At 49.1% G+C, this 15,411-nt stretch overlaps 1 protein-coding gene across 2 annotated transcripts; it reads left to right on the forward strand.

Moving 5' to 3' along the window:
• Nucleotides 1–280: 280 nt before the first annotated feature.
• UBL7 (ubiquitin like 7) lies at nt 281–13,785 on the forward strand. 2 transcript variants are annotated; one of them, XM_052659669.1, is made up of 11 exons: nt 281–320; nt 1,664–1,876; nt 3,677–3,796; nt 7,193–7,275; nt 8,038–8,122; nt 8,639–8,696; nt 9,436–9,569; nt 9,826–9,875; nt 10,116–10,283; nt 10,943–11,065; nt 13,543–13,785. In XM_052659669.1, exons 1-11 carry the CDS (start codon nt 281–283, stop codon nt 13,678–13,680), a joined length of 1,212 nt encoding a protein of 403 aa, XP_052515629.1. In that variant the 3' UTR covers nt 13,681–13,785. The 2 variants fall into 2 exon arrangements, with proteins under 2 accessions (XP_052515629.1, XP_052515630.1); XM_052659670.1 differs by having other exon boundaries at nt 306–370.
• Nucleotides 13,786–15,411: the final 1,626 nt, after the last annotated feature.

Below are 15,411 nucleotides of genomic sequence, written 5' to 3' on the forward strand. Positions count from 1 at the left end.
AAGAGTCGGACAGGACCGAAGCGACTTAGCACGCGCGCACGCAAACCTCACGTCAGACCTCGTTCCCGTAACCTGTGTCTTGGAAGACTGACTGATACATAAGACTCTCACGCGCAAGCACGAAGACACCCTCGCGCCCGGACTTTCAAACTGCAGAGGAGCCACACCCCCGGAAACCGGAAGCTTTACAACTAGCTCCCCCTTGCCGGCCGGCTGTTTATAAAGGGGCGGGGGTGGGGCGGGGTGGTGGGGCACCGCCTCAGGAACTGCAACTCCCAGAATGCAGCGCGGAGCTTCCGGTTTCCGGCGAGAGGACCTGAGTGAGTGTTTACACCGGCGGCCCTGCGGCCGGGTTCCTTCCGCGGGACGGGTGAGGGCGCTGGGTCCCGGGCCGCGCGGGATCGACCTGTGGTGACTAGATAGCTGGTTCTGTGGGAGTGGAGGGGTCGTCACCAAAGAGATAGTGTCCCTGTCGCAATATTAACTGTCAGTGACCTTGGGCCGCAGACTTCACCTTTCTAGATCTCGGTTCCTTCGGCCGTAATATGTAGATGAAAATGCCTGTCTCAGAACAGTTGTGAGGGTTAAATGATACATAGTATATTAAAAGATCCATTTTCTTCCCCGCCATCAACCTGGAGGTGGAAGGTTTGAGGGTGCCTTAGGATCTGCTGCACAGCCTCGAAACCTTTTCTTTCCTCTTCCAAAGAAGCCACTTTGGAAGCAATAATAATTCTAACAAGGGCTTGTCTTGTCTTATTTCTCCCAACCGCCGGGTTTCTGATTCATTTTCTGGATACCCATAAATACCGGGCATTGAGTCAATAAAGACAAAATTCTAGTCTGCTTTCAAGAGCCTCTAAGAATGAGATGCAGAGACGATTGAGAAGTAAATAGTATAGGTATTTGTAACCCTTTGTCATGAGGGAATGTGACAACAGAGGGGGGAAAGAGAGAGAATAGAGGAGGTTGTGTTTGAGTTTCTCTTGATCGGAGTTTGATTAGAGAGGGAAGAGGGAAGAGGAGTTATATGCAGAGTTAGCAGATGAGCAGAGTGGGGGAGAGCTTTGTTTTGAATTCATGCTTGGTGGGGGTGGACTTAAGTGTTGGGAAGGGTGGGGCAGTCCAGAACTCTTGAGAGGGGAAGGCTGGTAGAGAGAACAGATGTGAATGTTTTTGAAAGCCAGGCTGTGGTGTTTAGACTTATTCATAGAAGTGATTTGATTCCTAAACAGAGGAGTATATTGATCAGATCTGCATTTTAAAATGATGCGTGGCAGCATGGATATTTAACAGGGAGAAGCAGGAGGCAGGGAGCTTCTGGTAAAGCTGTTGTGGTGGTTAAAGCAAAAGTTGATGAAGAAACACGGAATGTGTGTAATGTAAGGGAGAGGGTTGGATGATCTCATTTGAACCTCACAACGCTCCTGTTAGGTGGGATGGCATTTTTATGTCCACTGTAAAGCCAAAGAGGCTTAGAGAGCTGAAGTTTCCTGCTGCCATAGAATGAGTGAAAAGAGGACCTCAGATTCTAGTTCAGGCCTCCTGATGCTGCAGCCTGAGCTTTTCCAACAGAGTCACAGAGAATTCTCATTCAACCCCTTGGTGGGGTGGGGGTGGTGTAGGTCTGTCCTTTAACCACTAAGGCTTTGTTCCTTTACAGGGAGAAAGAGAGAGCGCGAAAGAGAGAGGATGTCTCTCTCAGATTGGCACCTGGCGGTGAAGCTGGCTGACCAGCCACTTGCCCCCAAATCTGTTCTTCGGTTGCCAGAGACAGAGCTCGGAGAATACTCCCTGGGGGGATATAGTATTTCATTTCTGAAGCAGCTTATTGCTGGCAAACTCCAGGAGTCTGTTCCAGACCCTGAGCTGATTGGTGAGTCTGTGTACTGGGGATGGGCTTCTGCTCTGATTCTTTTGGGGGAGAATCATTCTGGAATCACAAGGGTAAATTAAGAGTTTGGGATTTGTTGTCTCATAATGTAAACACTGGGCTGCCCTGGTGGATCAGTGGTAAAGAATCTGCCTACCTATGCAGGAGATGTAGGTTCAGTCCCTGGGTGGCGAAGATCCCCTGAAGAACGAAATGGCAACCCAATCCAATATCCTTGCCTGGGAGATGCCATGGGAGGAGGAGCCTGATGGGCTACAATCCATGGGGTCGCAAAAGAGTCTGACTTAGAGACTAAACGAAAACAAATGTTAAGCTGGGAAGTGATTGTTGTTAGGTGAATAGAAACAAATCATATAATAAAACTGTTGGTTGCCATTTTAGCTGTACAATATACTGAAATACTTCATCATGACATTCCTTAACTATGACATTCTTTGAAAGAGCAAGAACTTGGGTTGGAAGGAGGTGCTGGCTAGGGAAAGGCCCTTAGTATATGGCATTTGAAGTAAGTCTTAAGGGATGGTTAGAAGGATTGTTGGTTGGTTGGTTGGTTGGTTAGAGGGAAAGTGAAAGTGAAGTCGCTCAGTGGTGTCTGACTCTTTGCAACCCTGTGGACTGTAGACCACCATGTTCCTCTGTCCATGGGATTTTCCAGGCAAGAGTATTGGAGTGGGTTGCCATTTCCTTCTTCAGAGGATCTTCCCAATGCAAGGATCGAACCCAGGTCTCCTGCATTGTAAGCAAGACAGTTTACCGTCTGACCCACCAAAAAGGAGAGATGGCAAGGGCATTCTAGGTGGAGGAAGAAGGAATTTAAATGTAATTTATTTCTTTCTCTTTTTTATTTTTGACTATGCTGTGTGGTGTGCAGAATCTTTGTTGCCTGACCAGGGATCAAACCCTGGACTCCAGCATCACTTTCAGAAAGAGAATATAATTAAATTGTATTATTAATGCAATGGCATATAAACTAGAAAAATGGTATAAACTGGCAAAAAGTATATTTTCAGTCATGCATGCGAAGTCTCTTCAGTTGTGGCCAACTCTTTGCAACCCCATGGACTGTAGCTCACCAGGCTCCTCTGTCCATGGGATTCTCCAGCCCCGCTGGAGTGGGTTTCTATGTCTTCCTCCAGAGGCTCTTCTTAATCCAGGGATCAAACTCATGTCTCTTAAGTCTTCTGCACTGGCAGGTGGGTTCTTTACCACTAGTGCTAACTGGGAAGCCATATATTATTAATACAATGGCATATAAACAGGCAAAATGGTATAAGCTGGCCAAAAAAGTGCTTTTAGCCATAAAAACGGGGTTCATTCTTTTTTATTGTTACATTTTCCCATTCATTTAAATGGTGCAGTCTCCATGATGTTAAGCTCTAGAGTTTTCCTGTGCATAGATTCTGTATTTTATCAATTTGTGCTTGTAACAATTGTTATTAAAATGTATTTGTTTATTTATTTTCAAACTTTATTTATTTTGCATTGGGGTATAGTCCATTAACATTGTTGTGGTAGTTTCAGGTGAACAGTGAAGGGAGTCAGCCATATATATATATATATATACACACACACACATACATGTATCCATTTTCCCCAGGCCCCACTCCCATCCAGGCTGGCAAAATGTATTTATTAAGTAAGAGTACTATTTAAAGCATATACCATTCTCTAGCTATCTGTCCAATCAAGATAAGGTTCTTAGGGGACAAAAGTCATTTTAATTGTTATGAAGAGTAAAATATAAATGAATGGTTCTTTTTTTTTTACCCCCCCTCCCCCCAGATCTGATATACTGTGGCCGGAAGCTAAAAGATGATCAGACCCTTGACTTTTATGGCATTCAGCCTGGATCCACAGTCCACGTTCTGCGCAAGTCCTGGCCTGAGCCCGACCAGAAACCGGGTGAGTGTTGGCTCTTAGACAGGCAGTGCTTCTGAAATGTCTGCAAGGGAAGGAGGGTCTGTGTGTCCTTGAGGCAAGGGCCTGGGTGGAACATAGGGGAGATTTACTGAGATGATAATAAAGGACATCTTTATCATTTATTGGATTAGACACATTGATGAACAGTGTAATTTTGATTTTCTTGCTGCCAGCGGCCAGTAACAGAAGGCACTTTTTAAGTTCATTACCCGTTGTTTTAGTGGGATGGAGAGGATATATCTATTTAAATTCCTTTAGGGCAACAGTTTGTTTCTCAGCGAACCTTTTATTTTTTGGTTATTTTTGTTCTCATTAGAAAGAAGCTGGAAACTCCTTGCCTTCCCCTAAATGTTATGGTGTGTTCTCATGTTCGCAAATCTTCCCACAAACTGCCTCAGGCGGGTGATTTGTTCAGTCACCTCACTCCTGCTAATTTATTTTCCTGGAGTTTGAGAATATTCGAATGGTATGAAAGTAGCTCTTGGAGGAAACATACAAAGCCTCTCATGCCTTTCTGACTTATTGATAAAAGGTGCTGCTTAGAATTCATAATTTAAATTTCGCATCTGTGTTTTAAAAGCCTCCCTGAGGATAAAGCTAAGCTGTGTAGGAGATTAGCTTTGTTAAAAACGGGCAGTTTGGCATATTTTAATAATGTTCACAATTGCTGTGACTGGTTATCAGCTTGAAATTCTCCCTCTTTTCAATTCTAAACATAAAGAACAAAAAGATCTTCTTTTGTACCCTGATGGGAAGTGAGAAAGAGAAAGGCAGTCTCTGGTATCCAGGGGCTGGCCTGGCCTTCAGCTAGGCCTTGAATCGTGAACAATTTCACAGGTCACCAGCATCTACAAGGCCACTCACTCTGGGGCTGTAACGTATCCAGATAAAAACAAAATTTCTTCTCATTTCTGAACAGAGCCATAAGCCTGCACATTGACCAACCACAGGAATGACCAAATTACCCTCTATCCTACCTATTAGGAGTGACTGCTGTTTCTTCATTAATTTCAGCTTTCATCTTGCTCTAGTTTTCCTTCCTTCTAGATAAGAATTATTAAGATACCTAATCATAAAATCACCCCCACTTCCTGACAGCCTCCAATCCACAACAAAACCCTGCTTCCTTAAGCTTTCCCCACCGAGTCCCCTAACTAAAGGCCAAATCCTCTGAGTCCCTTCTAACATGTTCTTGTTGAGATGCCCCATGGTTCTGGTGGTGCGCGTCCCCTCTGTAAGAGCAGTAAACACACCTTGCACAGCTGCAGGTGTGCCCCTCTGGTCTTTGGCTGGAGGGGATTGACAGACGGAAAGGAGCATTTGTTGCTTCTTCCAGCCAGATTGTTGCTGTTTGATATCTCATTTAATCAAGTGGCTCAGCAGGTCAGGTAACAGTATTAGCATTTTATACATGAAGAAAAAGAGAGTTAGAAAGGTTTTCATTCAAGGTCATCTGCTTAGAAAAATGAATGCAAAAGCTGGGATGTGAATCCAGATTTTCCTGGCTCAAGAGTATTCTTTCCACTGGGCTGGCTGCCTCCCACTTCTAAAGGAAGAGATTAGCTCAGAAACATTAAAGAGACAACCTGTAACTCTTAGCTGATTATGGGCTTAAGTCCTTTTTATCCCCTGGAAATTTATTTTTGAAACAAACGGACTTTTTATTCAGAGGGGAAAATAAACTTTTGGATTTGAAAAGAAACTTTTGTGATGGCATTTTAGATATTTTATCCTTGAGTGTTCTTTCAAAAGGAAGCACATTTCTTTATTTTCCACCAGATTAGATCCTGTAGGAGGAGAAAGTGTCAGTTGCTTCCTTCCCACCTGGATCCCTTTGGTGGTTCTCTGCAGAAGGTTGCACATCCATTTAGGATCTCACGTAGGCCTGCTGTTTGAGCAGGGGTGTGTACCCTGGGCTCCAGCACAGAAACAGCTTAGTGTTCCTTCAAAGCACCTCATACTTATATTCTCCCAAGCCTTTGCACTTGTTCTCATTTAGGCCTACAATACCTTTTCCCCCAGTCACCGTCTGTTCTACCTTCAATACTCCTCTCAAACGTTCTCTCCTGGGGGGTGTGGTCCTCCCTGTCAGTGGTGCTGTCTGCCTCCATGTACCTAATGCCCGCACTGTGGTCCATGTCTCTGTTGTGGAAGCCCTCAGCGTGGTATTTGGTAATTGTGTATGTGTGTTTGATTCTGTCTCATTTCTCCTACTGTCTTAAGAGTTCCTTGATGGCAGGGACTCTTACCTTTCACATTCCGGTCCCTTGCACAAAACAAGATTCACTCCAAAAGCGTGGAGTAAATGCTTAGCACAAATTTGTTTAACGAATAAGCCAGGTAACTTACTTCAGGTGAATATTTTTCGAAAGAGACAACCCTGATGATTAGAACAATAGGTGAGGGTGTGGTTGCCACACAACTCCAGGGGTGCCATTCTCCTTGCTTTGGGAATCGTGCCTTTGGAGTGGAGCAGTGCAAGGCCATATAGTCACAAGTAGCCTTCCTGGGTGAGGGCCACCACACTTTTTAAAGTGTGATCCAGGATGGACTCCCCCTTCTTTTACCGAAATTTCTATGAAATGGCTGATGTCCTAAATTATCTGTGAAGTGGGCGGATGTCCTAAATAGTAAAGTGACCAAGTAAAACTAAGACAACTGCCAGACTTTCCCATATGAACGAGTCATAACGTCCAAAGACCAAAAAGCAACTTTGAGTCCTAGTGACATGCTTGTTTTTGGACATGTGATGAAAGTTTGTTCAGAAGCCTAGAGGTACAGTGTTGTCTTGGTCCTTCTTTTATTTGTTTGTTTGTTTGTTTTTAATCAGAGGCCTGAAAGAAAATACCCAGGAGAAAACAGTTACCCCCCCCGATCCTGCCACCTTGGCTTGTTCCCATCCAGCCTTGGCCCACACGCACACTGACATCTCATAAAGTTTTACTAGAGAACACCCATACAACTTTATGTTCTATTTCTTTCTCTTAACATATTGTGTCAACATGGCTCCATATTGTTCAGATGGCTTGCAGCACTTATTTTAAATCACTGCACAAAAGTCTACTGAGTTCATTATACCCTCCTCCTTTCCAAGTGTGAAAAGTCTAGAATTCCTGCAGTGGGACATTGATCAGAACAGTCTCTTTCCTAAGGTAAGAATCTCCTCTGCTAGAACTTGAATTTGTTTATCTACTGAAGAGGCTTAAAAAGAGAGTGCAGTTTTCATGTCTGTGGTGTAGCTTTTTTTGATTGGGTGCCCATTCTTAGTGGGGTGAGGAGGGAAGAGAACCCACGCCTGGACTCTGGCTGAAGTGATGCTCTGCGTCTGTGGCAGGGGTGAGGCCCTGGTCATAGGGTAACTGAGTGTCTCATCCCCAGAACCTGTGGACAAAGTGGCGGCCCTGAGGGAGTTCCGAGTACTGCATACTGCCCTGCACAGCAGCTCCTCCTACAGGGAGGCGGTGAGTGTGTGCTGAACCCCCTGTGAGACTCTTGGGAGGCCTGCTGGAGAGGGGTGATGCCGAGAGGGAGCCGGAAGCTGGTTGCCATGGCTCCCCAGAGTTCCTTGGGGAGGTTTCGCCTTGTCTGTGGGTCCCAGCAGAACCCTGTCTTCCCCCAAAGAGGCTCTCAGCTAGGCATTGTTGATTCCCTCTAATGATAATGATGCAGCCTCTCCTGATTGGCCCCTTGGAATTGAATATAGTTACAGTCAAAGGATCCGTATGCTGTTTCTGCTGGGCCTCATTCTTTGACTTGGACTGAACTGCTTGCCCAACACTCCTTCCCAGGATCCCCTCACTGGGAAAATGCACTGATGACTTTCCGTAGGAGAGTTGATAAGCAAGATGAAGACAGCTGCAAACTTCCCAATATATATAAATGCAAAATGATAGTTGTTTGGAGATTGAAAAGGACTTTTGGAATCTAGAGAAACCTTTGTTATTGGGCTTATACTAAGAGCTTTTATTGTGAAAGCATTAGAACTAGAAATGGGGGAAAGGACCATAGATTGAAGGCTTATTGTGATCTTGCTTTTATGCTGTTTCCCTTCCAGTAAGCCATGATCTCAGAGAAAAAAAGAGGTTCATCTCTTTCCTGGGGCTATTCCATTGTGGTGGTGTGTGTGCAAGCATTTAGAGGAAGGAAGTCCTTCAGCTGTGTGTGGGTATTTCTGAGTGCACCGAGCTAGTGGGAGTGCTCAGCCCTCCCCATTTCTCCTGCAGGTCTTTAAGATGCTCAGCAATAAGGAATCTCTGGATCAGATCATTGTGGCCACCCCAGGGCTCAGCAGTGACCCCATTGCTCTTGGTAAGTGCAAGGCTGAACTGAAGGAAATAGGAACTGTTGAAGAAGAAGAAGCCAGGAGGAGGCAATTACCTTAAAGAAGCTTTGACACATCATGTGAAGATTCACTGGTCTTGTGGCAGGAGGGGGAGTAACCCAGATGTGTTCCATATACCCAACCCTCCAAGAGCTGCAGCCCCACAGAGAAATCGTGGCCGAACTAACACCAGAAGTGAGACTGTGAGGAAGACACGTGAGGGCAGCAGTTAGCCCAAACCACGGCAGTCAGGGAAGACTTCCTGTACACCTTGATGGGCGAGGGAAGAGCCTAGAGATACAGGGAAAGAGGCTGGGGCGCTGTGCAGTGTGTAGCCTCCGTGCAGGGCACAGGGAGCGACGTGGAGAGCATGTGGGCTGTGCTGCTGGCACGTTGCTGCACCCACTTTCCACGCGTATCCCTGTTAGGCTGGTTGCTCCAAGGCCTCCCCACTGGATCTGGCTAGATTTCCTGTCTCTGAGGTGAGCCCTGTTCTCCTTCAGGGGTTCTCCAGGACAAGGACCTCTTCTCTGTCTTTGCTGACCCCAACATGCTTGATACGTAAGTATACCCATCTTACTAAGGGCGCTTTTTCTCTCCTCATGGTCGGGCCAGAAGCCTAATGGTCGCCCTGGATTCTGCTCTTGGAGCCCATCCCCCAAATCTGTCTTCTGAATGTGCCAGGAGGTGGCGATGAGCCAGGGCTGGAGGAGGGGATGGGGTGGGGGGAGGTGAGGACAAAGCCCAAGAGCAGGGGCAGGCAGAGGTGGAGGTGAAGCAGCGTCCTGAGGGAGGTAGCTTTGCAGGCCGGGCTCAGTTTAGATCTCATTCAGTAGATATTAGGGAGCCTGTGAAGGATTTTAAGCTGGGAAAGAAATAGGTGCATACGCCCCCAAATTTTAAAGTTGGAAGGGAAAGTAGAGGTTATGTCCCTTTATCTTCAAGTGAAGAAAACAGCCAAACCCTCGGGAGAGAAGGGACCAGTCAAAGACTGCCCGATGAAGTGGTGTTGGAGTCAAGACAGGAGACTACCCCTGAGCCTCTGGGCTGTGCGTGTCCCATCATGCATTGCCAGAGAGGAGAGTGAAGCGTCTGTGGGGGCCCCAGGGTGAAGGCCTGATGATGCTGGAGGCAGAGCAGCAGGAAGACAAGCTGCCTGGAGGGAGGTGCTGAAGACTGGGAAATTTAAGGACAAGCAGGGGTGACTTGACTGTTATGAGGGGTGCCCAGAATTCCTGTCAAACCCAAGGATGCTCTTTCCTTCCTAGTCACCCTTGAGTTTCTTCCTGCTCCGTCTCAGGTTGGTGCCTGCTCACCCTGCCCTGGTCAATGCCATTGTCCTGGTCCTGCACTCGGTGGCAGGCAGCACCCCACTGCCAGGGGCCGACTCTTCTTCCCGGGGCATGCCCTCCAGCGCCTACAGGGACATGCCAGGTGAGCCCCTGGCCTGCGGGATGCAGGCCCCTGGGGAACGGGCAGTGGCCCAGGGCTTTGCTCTACTCGCAGCTATGTATAGTGCTGGCAGAGGGTGTTCCTTCGGAACTCTGGGTTTGAGTCAGGGAGAGCATCTGTCCTGTAATTTTCCAGGGGAGAGATGAGAACATGAATTTGGAGTAAGTAGTGCTGAGACGCTGGAGCAGCGCCTGTGCCTTCCTGTTCCTCCTCCTGAAATCTGTCCTCCCTCCTCCAGGTGGCTTCCTGTTTGAAGGGCTCTCTGATGATGAGGACGACTTTCACCCGGTAAGTGACCGGGCTGCCTGCCATTTGGGGGAGATGGTGCTGGGGAGGCGCCCTCCCCGGGACCTGGCACGCCCAGCAGGGGGTGGTCAGAGGCCCTGTGGGGGCCCAGGTGTGCCACACTATTGCTGTGACCCTGGCAGCCTGAGGAGTCTCCCCAAGAACTGTTCCTGGAGCAGGGGTGGGGTTCTTCTGAGAACCACTCAGGGCTGCCGCCCTGATCTGGGCACCTCCCTTGTCCAGAGTGCCAGGTCCACGCCCTCAAGCAGCACCCCCAGCTCCCGCCCAGCCTCCCTGGGGTACAGTGGAGCTGCCGGGCCCCGGCCCATCACCCAGAGCGAGCTGGCCACTGCCCTGGCCCTGGCCAGCACTCCGGAGAGCAGCTCTCACACGCCAACTCCTGGTACCCAGGTATGGAGAGAGGGGGTGGGAAGGTCCAGGCCGAGCCCCCAGGTATGGAGAGAGAGGGTGGGAAGGTCCAGGCCGAGCCCCCAGGTATGGGGAGAGGGGGTGGGAAGGTTCAGGCCGGGCCCCCAGGAAGAAGGGCCCAGTGGTAGAGTGGGTTTACATTTGCTGATCCTTGTGCTCCATCTGCTTTGATCTGAGCTCTACCTAGAGCCCCAGTGGGTTTCCCACTGCAGCTCAGACGACCTCCCCTCACCTGCTTTTAGGCTTAGAAGCCTGGGGCTCATCCCAGGCCTGACTGACTCTTCTCAGCAGTTGGAAGAACCTCATGTTGCATAATGGTCCCTTACTTACTCCTGAAAGTGGCCAGGCATACATCACAGGCTTAAGCATTCCTACTCATAGTCACTCCAGCCAGCAAGGCCATCTCTCCTCTCCTAGTGTGGGTCCTAGGCTCAGTCAGGACTCCCATTCCATCTCCCTGGAGCAAAAGAGTACAGAACCCTTCCTGTGCATGTAGAGGGCTTTCAGGCAGCTCTGTGTGGCTGTCTCATGCTGGCCCCTGCTGGGAGGCAGCGGTGAGGCAGGGTGATGGGACAGCAGTGGGTGTGTGCTGGGAGACTGGGCTGGCTCTGAGGGTGGCGCTGACCTTGGTCTGTCTCTAGGGCCACTCCTCAGGGACCTCCCCAATGTCCTCCAGCGTCCAGTCAGGGACGCCCATCACCAACGATCTCTTCAGCCAAGCCCTGCAGCATGCCCTGCAGGCCTCGGGGCAGCCCAGCCTTCAGGTCAGTCTTCCCCCTTCTGATGTTCACACGGCTTCTTTGGTATTTTGGACGCTGAGCTTTTTTCTACCCTCTGGAGGCCCTTCCCACTTGGCCTGCTTTGGTGCAGGAACAGCTGGGGCATGGCAGCGTGACAGGAGAGGGTGCTCCCAGCAAAGGCGGCTGTCCCTGCAGCTTCCACTCCTTCACCCAGTGCCCATGGCCTGGCTCCACTGACCGCCTGGCTTGGATATTTCAGTGGCTGTTTCAGTGGAGGAGTCACTCATCCATCCTGTGAGCATCGACTGAGCCTTGAGCATGTCTGGTCCAGGCTTGGTCCAGCTCCTGGGATAGTGATGAGCCAGTCCTCATTCCCTCCATGGAGGGGCGCCAGATAGTCACTGAACTGAGAGAACAACAGGGTGAGAAGCTGGCCCAGGCTTGAGGTCAGGTAAAACTTTTCTGAGAAAGCGGTGTTGTACCTACTGTCAAAGAATTAATTAGAGGTTAGCCAGGCAGAGAAGGGGATGTTTGGTTGAGGGGATGTGGTGTCCCGGCAGAGGCAGCTACCTGTTTGAGGGAATGTGGAGGTACACATGGCAAATCGGCAGGAGCAGAAGGCAATATCCAAGATGAAGGGTCCTGAGATGGAGCCAGAGTAAGGGAGAGCAGGCGCCTGAGTGTGAGGGCCTTGAATGCCTGCGCAAGGAGATGAGGCTTGTCTGGAGGTCACCAGGGAGCGACACCAACTCCCCTGCCTCATGAACATGGAAGCTTAGCTAGCAGCTAAGTGCATGACCCAAGGCGTTCACATTTTATTGCACGCCTCTATGCATAAGCTGTTTGCTTTACTCTTTTCTTTGCTCCTAAGCCTGGGGCATGAACGTCATTTCTGGAACTGGTCCACGGTCATGAAGCCATTAAATGACAGGGACAGGGTCCAGCCCGTGTGGTTCTCACTGCCCCACGTGTCTCGGTGGACAGTGAGAGGAGCAGGAGCAGGACCCGGGGACAGTTGGCCTTTTTGGTTCCTTCATCATCTGCAGCCTGATCCTTGTTCGCTCTGCTCTTCAGCTCAGAAACCTGTATGTCTCCACCTGGCCTGTAAACGGAACTTGAGTCAGTTTCTGTGGTTTTCTAAAAATCCTTCACATCCTCACCCTTGCTTACCTGCTTCTTTGTATTTGCATTTCATCCTCACTGCCTTCTCCTTCCCACAGTGTGAACACATCCTTTCCCCTAAGGTGTGCACTTCCTCTTTCATGAGACAGAGATATTAAAAATACTAAATTTGTTTAAATCCATAGAGAAGGCCTTTCATAGCTGAAAGTAAAAAAATCAAGGAACCATTATATAAAAAGTAACATATATTTTGAGTTTATAAATGTGAAAATTTCTGCAAAGCAAAGAAAACCAAATCAACATACAAAAAGAACAAGCAAAGTCTGAAAGCTGATCACAAACTGGAAAGAAATCTGTAACACAGATCAGACAAAGGGCAAAACTCCCTGAATTGAAGTTCTAGTGATGTAAGACCAACAGCTTCGTAGAAAAGCAGGTGAAGGATAGTAACAGACTGTTCACCAAAAAGGAAGTACAGATAGCCTGTAATTCCTTGCAGTCCCATTGCTCGGAATTTATCCCGGAGATGTATGTGCATGCAGAGAGTGACATTTGTACAGAACCAGTCACCACAGCGTTTCTATAACGGCAAAGATTGGAAGCTGCCCTGTTGTGGTACATTTCAGGACATCCACAAGCGTTTTCTATGATACCTTAATATGTTAGAAAGAAAGGAGAGATATAAGAAAAGGGTAAGTATAGGAATGTATATTTATTATATTTCCTCAGAGAAAATAAAGTAGGTTATCAGGAATCGGGGAAACGAGCAGATGAGTGTGAGACTTTTCACAGCGTGGTGTTGATGGTTTAGTCGCTCAGTTGTGTCCGGCTCTTGCAACCCTACGGGGTGTAGCCCACCAGGCTCCTCTGTCCATGGGATATCCCAGGCAAGAATACTGGAGTGAGTTGCCATTTCCTTCTCCGGGGGAATCTTCCTGACCCAGGAATCAAACCCGGGTCTCCTGCATTGCAGGCAGCCTCCTGTAGTGCAGGTGGATTCTTTACCAACTGAGCCACCAGGCACTGTGTATCATACTAAAACAACAAAGTTAATTTAAAAGTGTGTGTGTGTCTATAGATACAGCAGAGAAAGAAAGTAATCTTTTGAAGTTTAGATATTGTATAGTTTATGCTTTTTCTTTTTGATCTTTATGATACATTTTCCCCTTCTTTAATTGGAAAAACTTTTAATTTGTTCCCTAAACCCTCCGGCCTCTCCATAGGCCTCTTCGGCAGTCCGCAGACCTCCCTGATGTGCTGTGTTGTATGGAACCTCATGTCAGCAGCTTTTCTAGAGGAACACACCTCCTTCTGCTAGAGGTGAACAGGTCTCTGTCGGATCCTTACTGACTGCTCTTGCCTGTCCTATCTTTCTACAGAGCCAGTGGCAGCCCCAGCTGCAGCAGCTGAGGGACATGGGCATCCAGGACGATGAGCTGAGCCTGCGGGCCCTGCAGGCCACCGGGGGGGACATCCAGGCGGCCCTGGAGCTCATCTTTGCCGGAGGAGCCCCGTGAACTCCCTGCTCCTCCTGAACCCCCAGAAAACTGCTAAGGCGGCTGCCCATGGGAAGCACTCTTGAAGGTGCCCCATCTCACTCGCCCTAATACACCTGATGGTCGACCTTCTGCTTTGTCCAGTGTGTGGCCTTTCTGGCTGATCTGAGTGGGTAGAGGTGGTGGTGGGGCAAGCGTGGTGTGTGGGTTCTGGTGCCACGGCATCAGCTGGCCCCTGCTTCTGGGCCCCAGGTGGAAAAGCTGAGATCCATGTCCTGAGATGCCGCCTGATGCCCACACTGGTGTTTTGGCAGAAGTTTCCAGTGATAGCCTCCAGGCCCTTTGGTGCTCTGGGTGTGGCCTCCTCCGATTTGCCCAGTCTCCAGGGTGGCTGCTGTGTACGGCTGTGGCCAGGAGAGCCTTGTGCTCCTGGGATGACCAGTCTGAGGAGTGGCCGGGTGGAAGCCCACCCGCCAATCCCCTGCCATTGCTCCCTCTCCCAAAGGCTTGTGGAAGATTCCTTGTCCCTCCCCTGGCCTAGTCTCACCATGCACTCTGATACCCGCTTTGTAATGATGCCAGGATCCAGGCCTCAGAGCCGTGCCAGGAGGCAGGGCCCACTTCTCTGTCCTGAAGGCATAAATACAAGAGCAGTTAAATAACAATACTAAACAACAACACCAACACCAACGGCCCAGCTTTCGTGTTGCAGAGAGGGCACCAACTCCCAAGCTGCTGCTCCATCTGCCTGAGCTCTCGTTCCCCTTGGCACAGCATTCCCTGGTGCGTCGCAGACATGTCCAAGTTGAGCGGGTGGGTTTCATGTGCTTTGAATACTCTGTCAGGAAAAAACCCTTCCATTCAGCTGGTGTTTCGGTGGAAAGTTGCTCAGAGGGCTGCTCCTGCCATGTGCCTTTGGCAGAGATTTCATCTGCAGCCTCCATGTTCATGCCATTCATCTTCTGCTTGTCACCTCCTGGGACAGAAGATTTACCCCTGATGGGGACTGCCTACTCTGTCCTTGCTTCTTCAGAACATTTACCTCTTAGCTCCCTTTCTGTCTTAAGGGACCACGCAGAGCAAGCCTGCTCCCTCTGCTCTGTGAGCTGGGCTTCAGTTCAGGAGAGTTGGGTTTCCCAGGTGGTGCAGTGGTAAAGAATCCACCTGTCAATGCAGGAGAAGCGGATTTGATCCCTGGGTTGGGAAGATCCCCTGGAGTAGGAAATGGCAACCCATTCCAGTGTTCTTGCCTGGAGAATTTCATGAGCAGAGAGGAGCCTGGGAGCCTACAGTTCATGGGGTCACAAAGAGTTGGACACAATTAGAGAATGAGCACACACAAGGAATTCACTTGCCCTTGGACATGTCCTCCTGGATTTGGCCCCTCGCAAGTCCTGTTCCTCTTTCCAGATGGTCTCCAGTCTCGGTGACACTTTACAGAGAAGTCCTTGGGAGGCTCCACTGTTCCACATGTGGTCTGAACATTGTTTTTTCCTTCCAGAAAATGGGAAGTCTCCACATTTCCCGAGAGCTAATGTTGAGAGGTGTTTGCATTGGCTGAAAGGACTCAGAGCTCTCCAGGCTTCTTGGTGCCAGGCCTCTTCGTGCCTCACTGGTCTGCCTGGAACCCAACTGCCTCTTTGTGGTCGGGAGCAAAGACCAGGAAGCTCTGTCCCCGAACCTGATGTGTCTGGCTTGTTTGTGATGGAAACAAAGGCCAGTTCCATCCTCACAGGCTTGTCTGGTCAAATG

This window comes from Budorcas taxicolor, chromosome 21, assembly GCF_023091745.1.
Source record: "Budorcas taxicolor isolate Tak-1 chromosome 21, Takin1.1, whole genome shotgun sequence".
NCBI lineage: Eukaryota > Metazoa > Chordata > Mammalia > Artiodactyla > Bovidae > Budorcas > Budorcas taxicolor.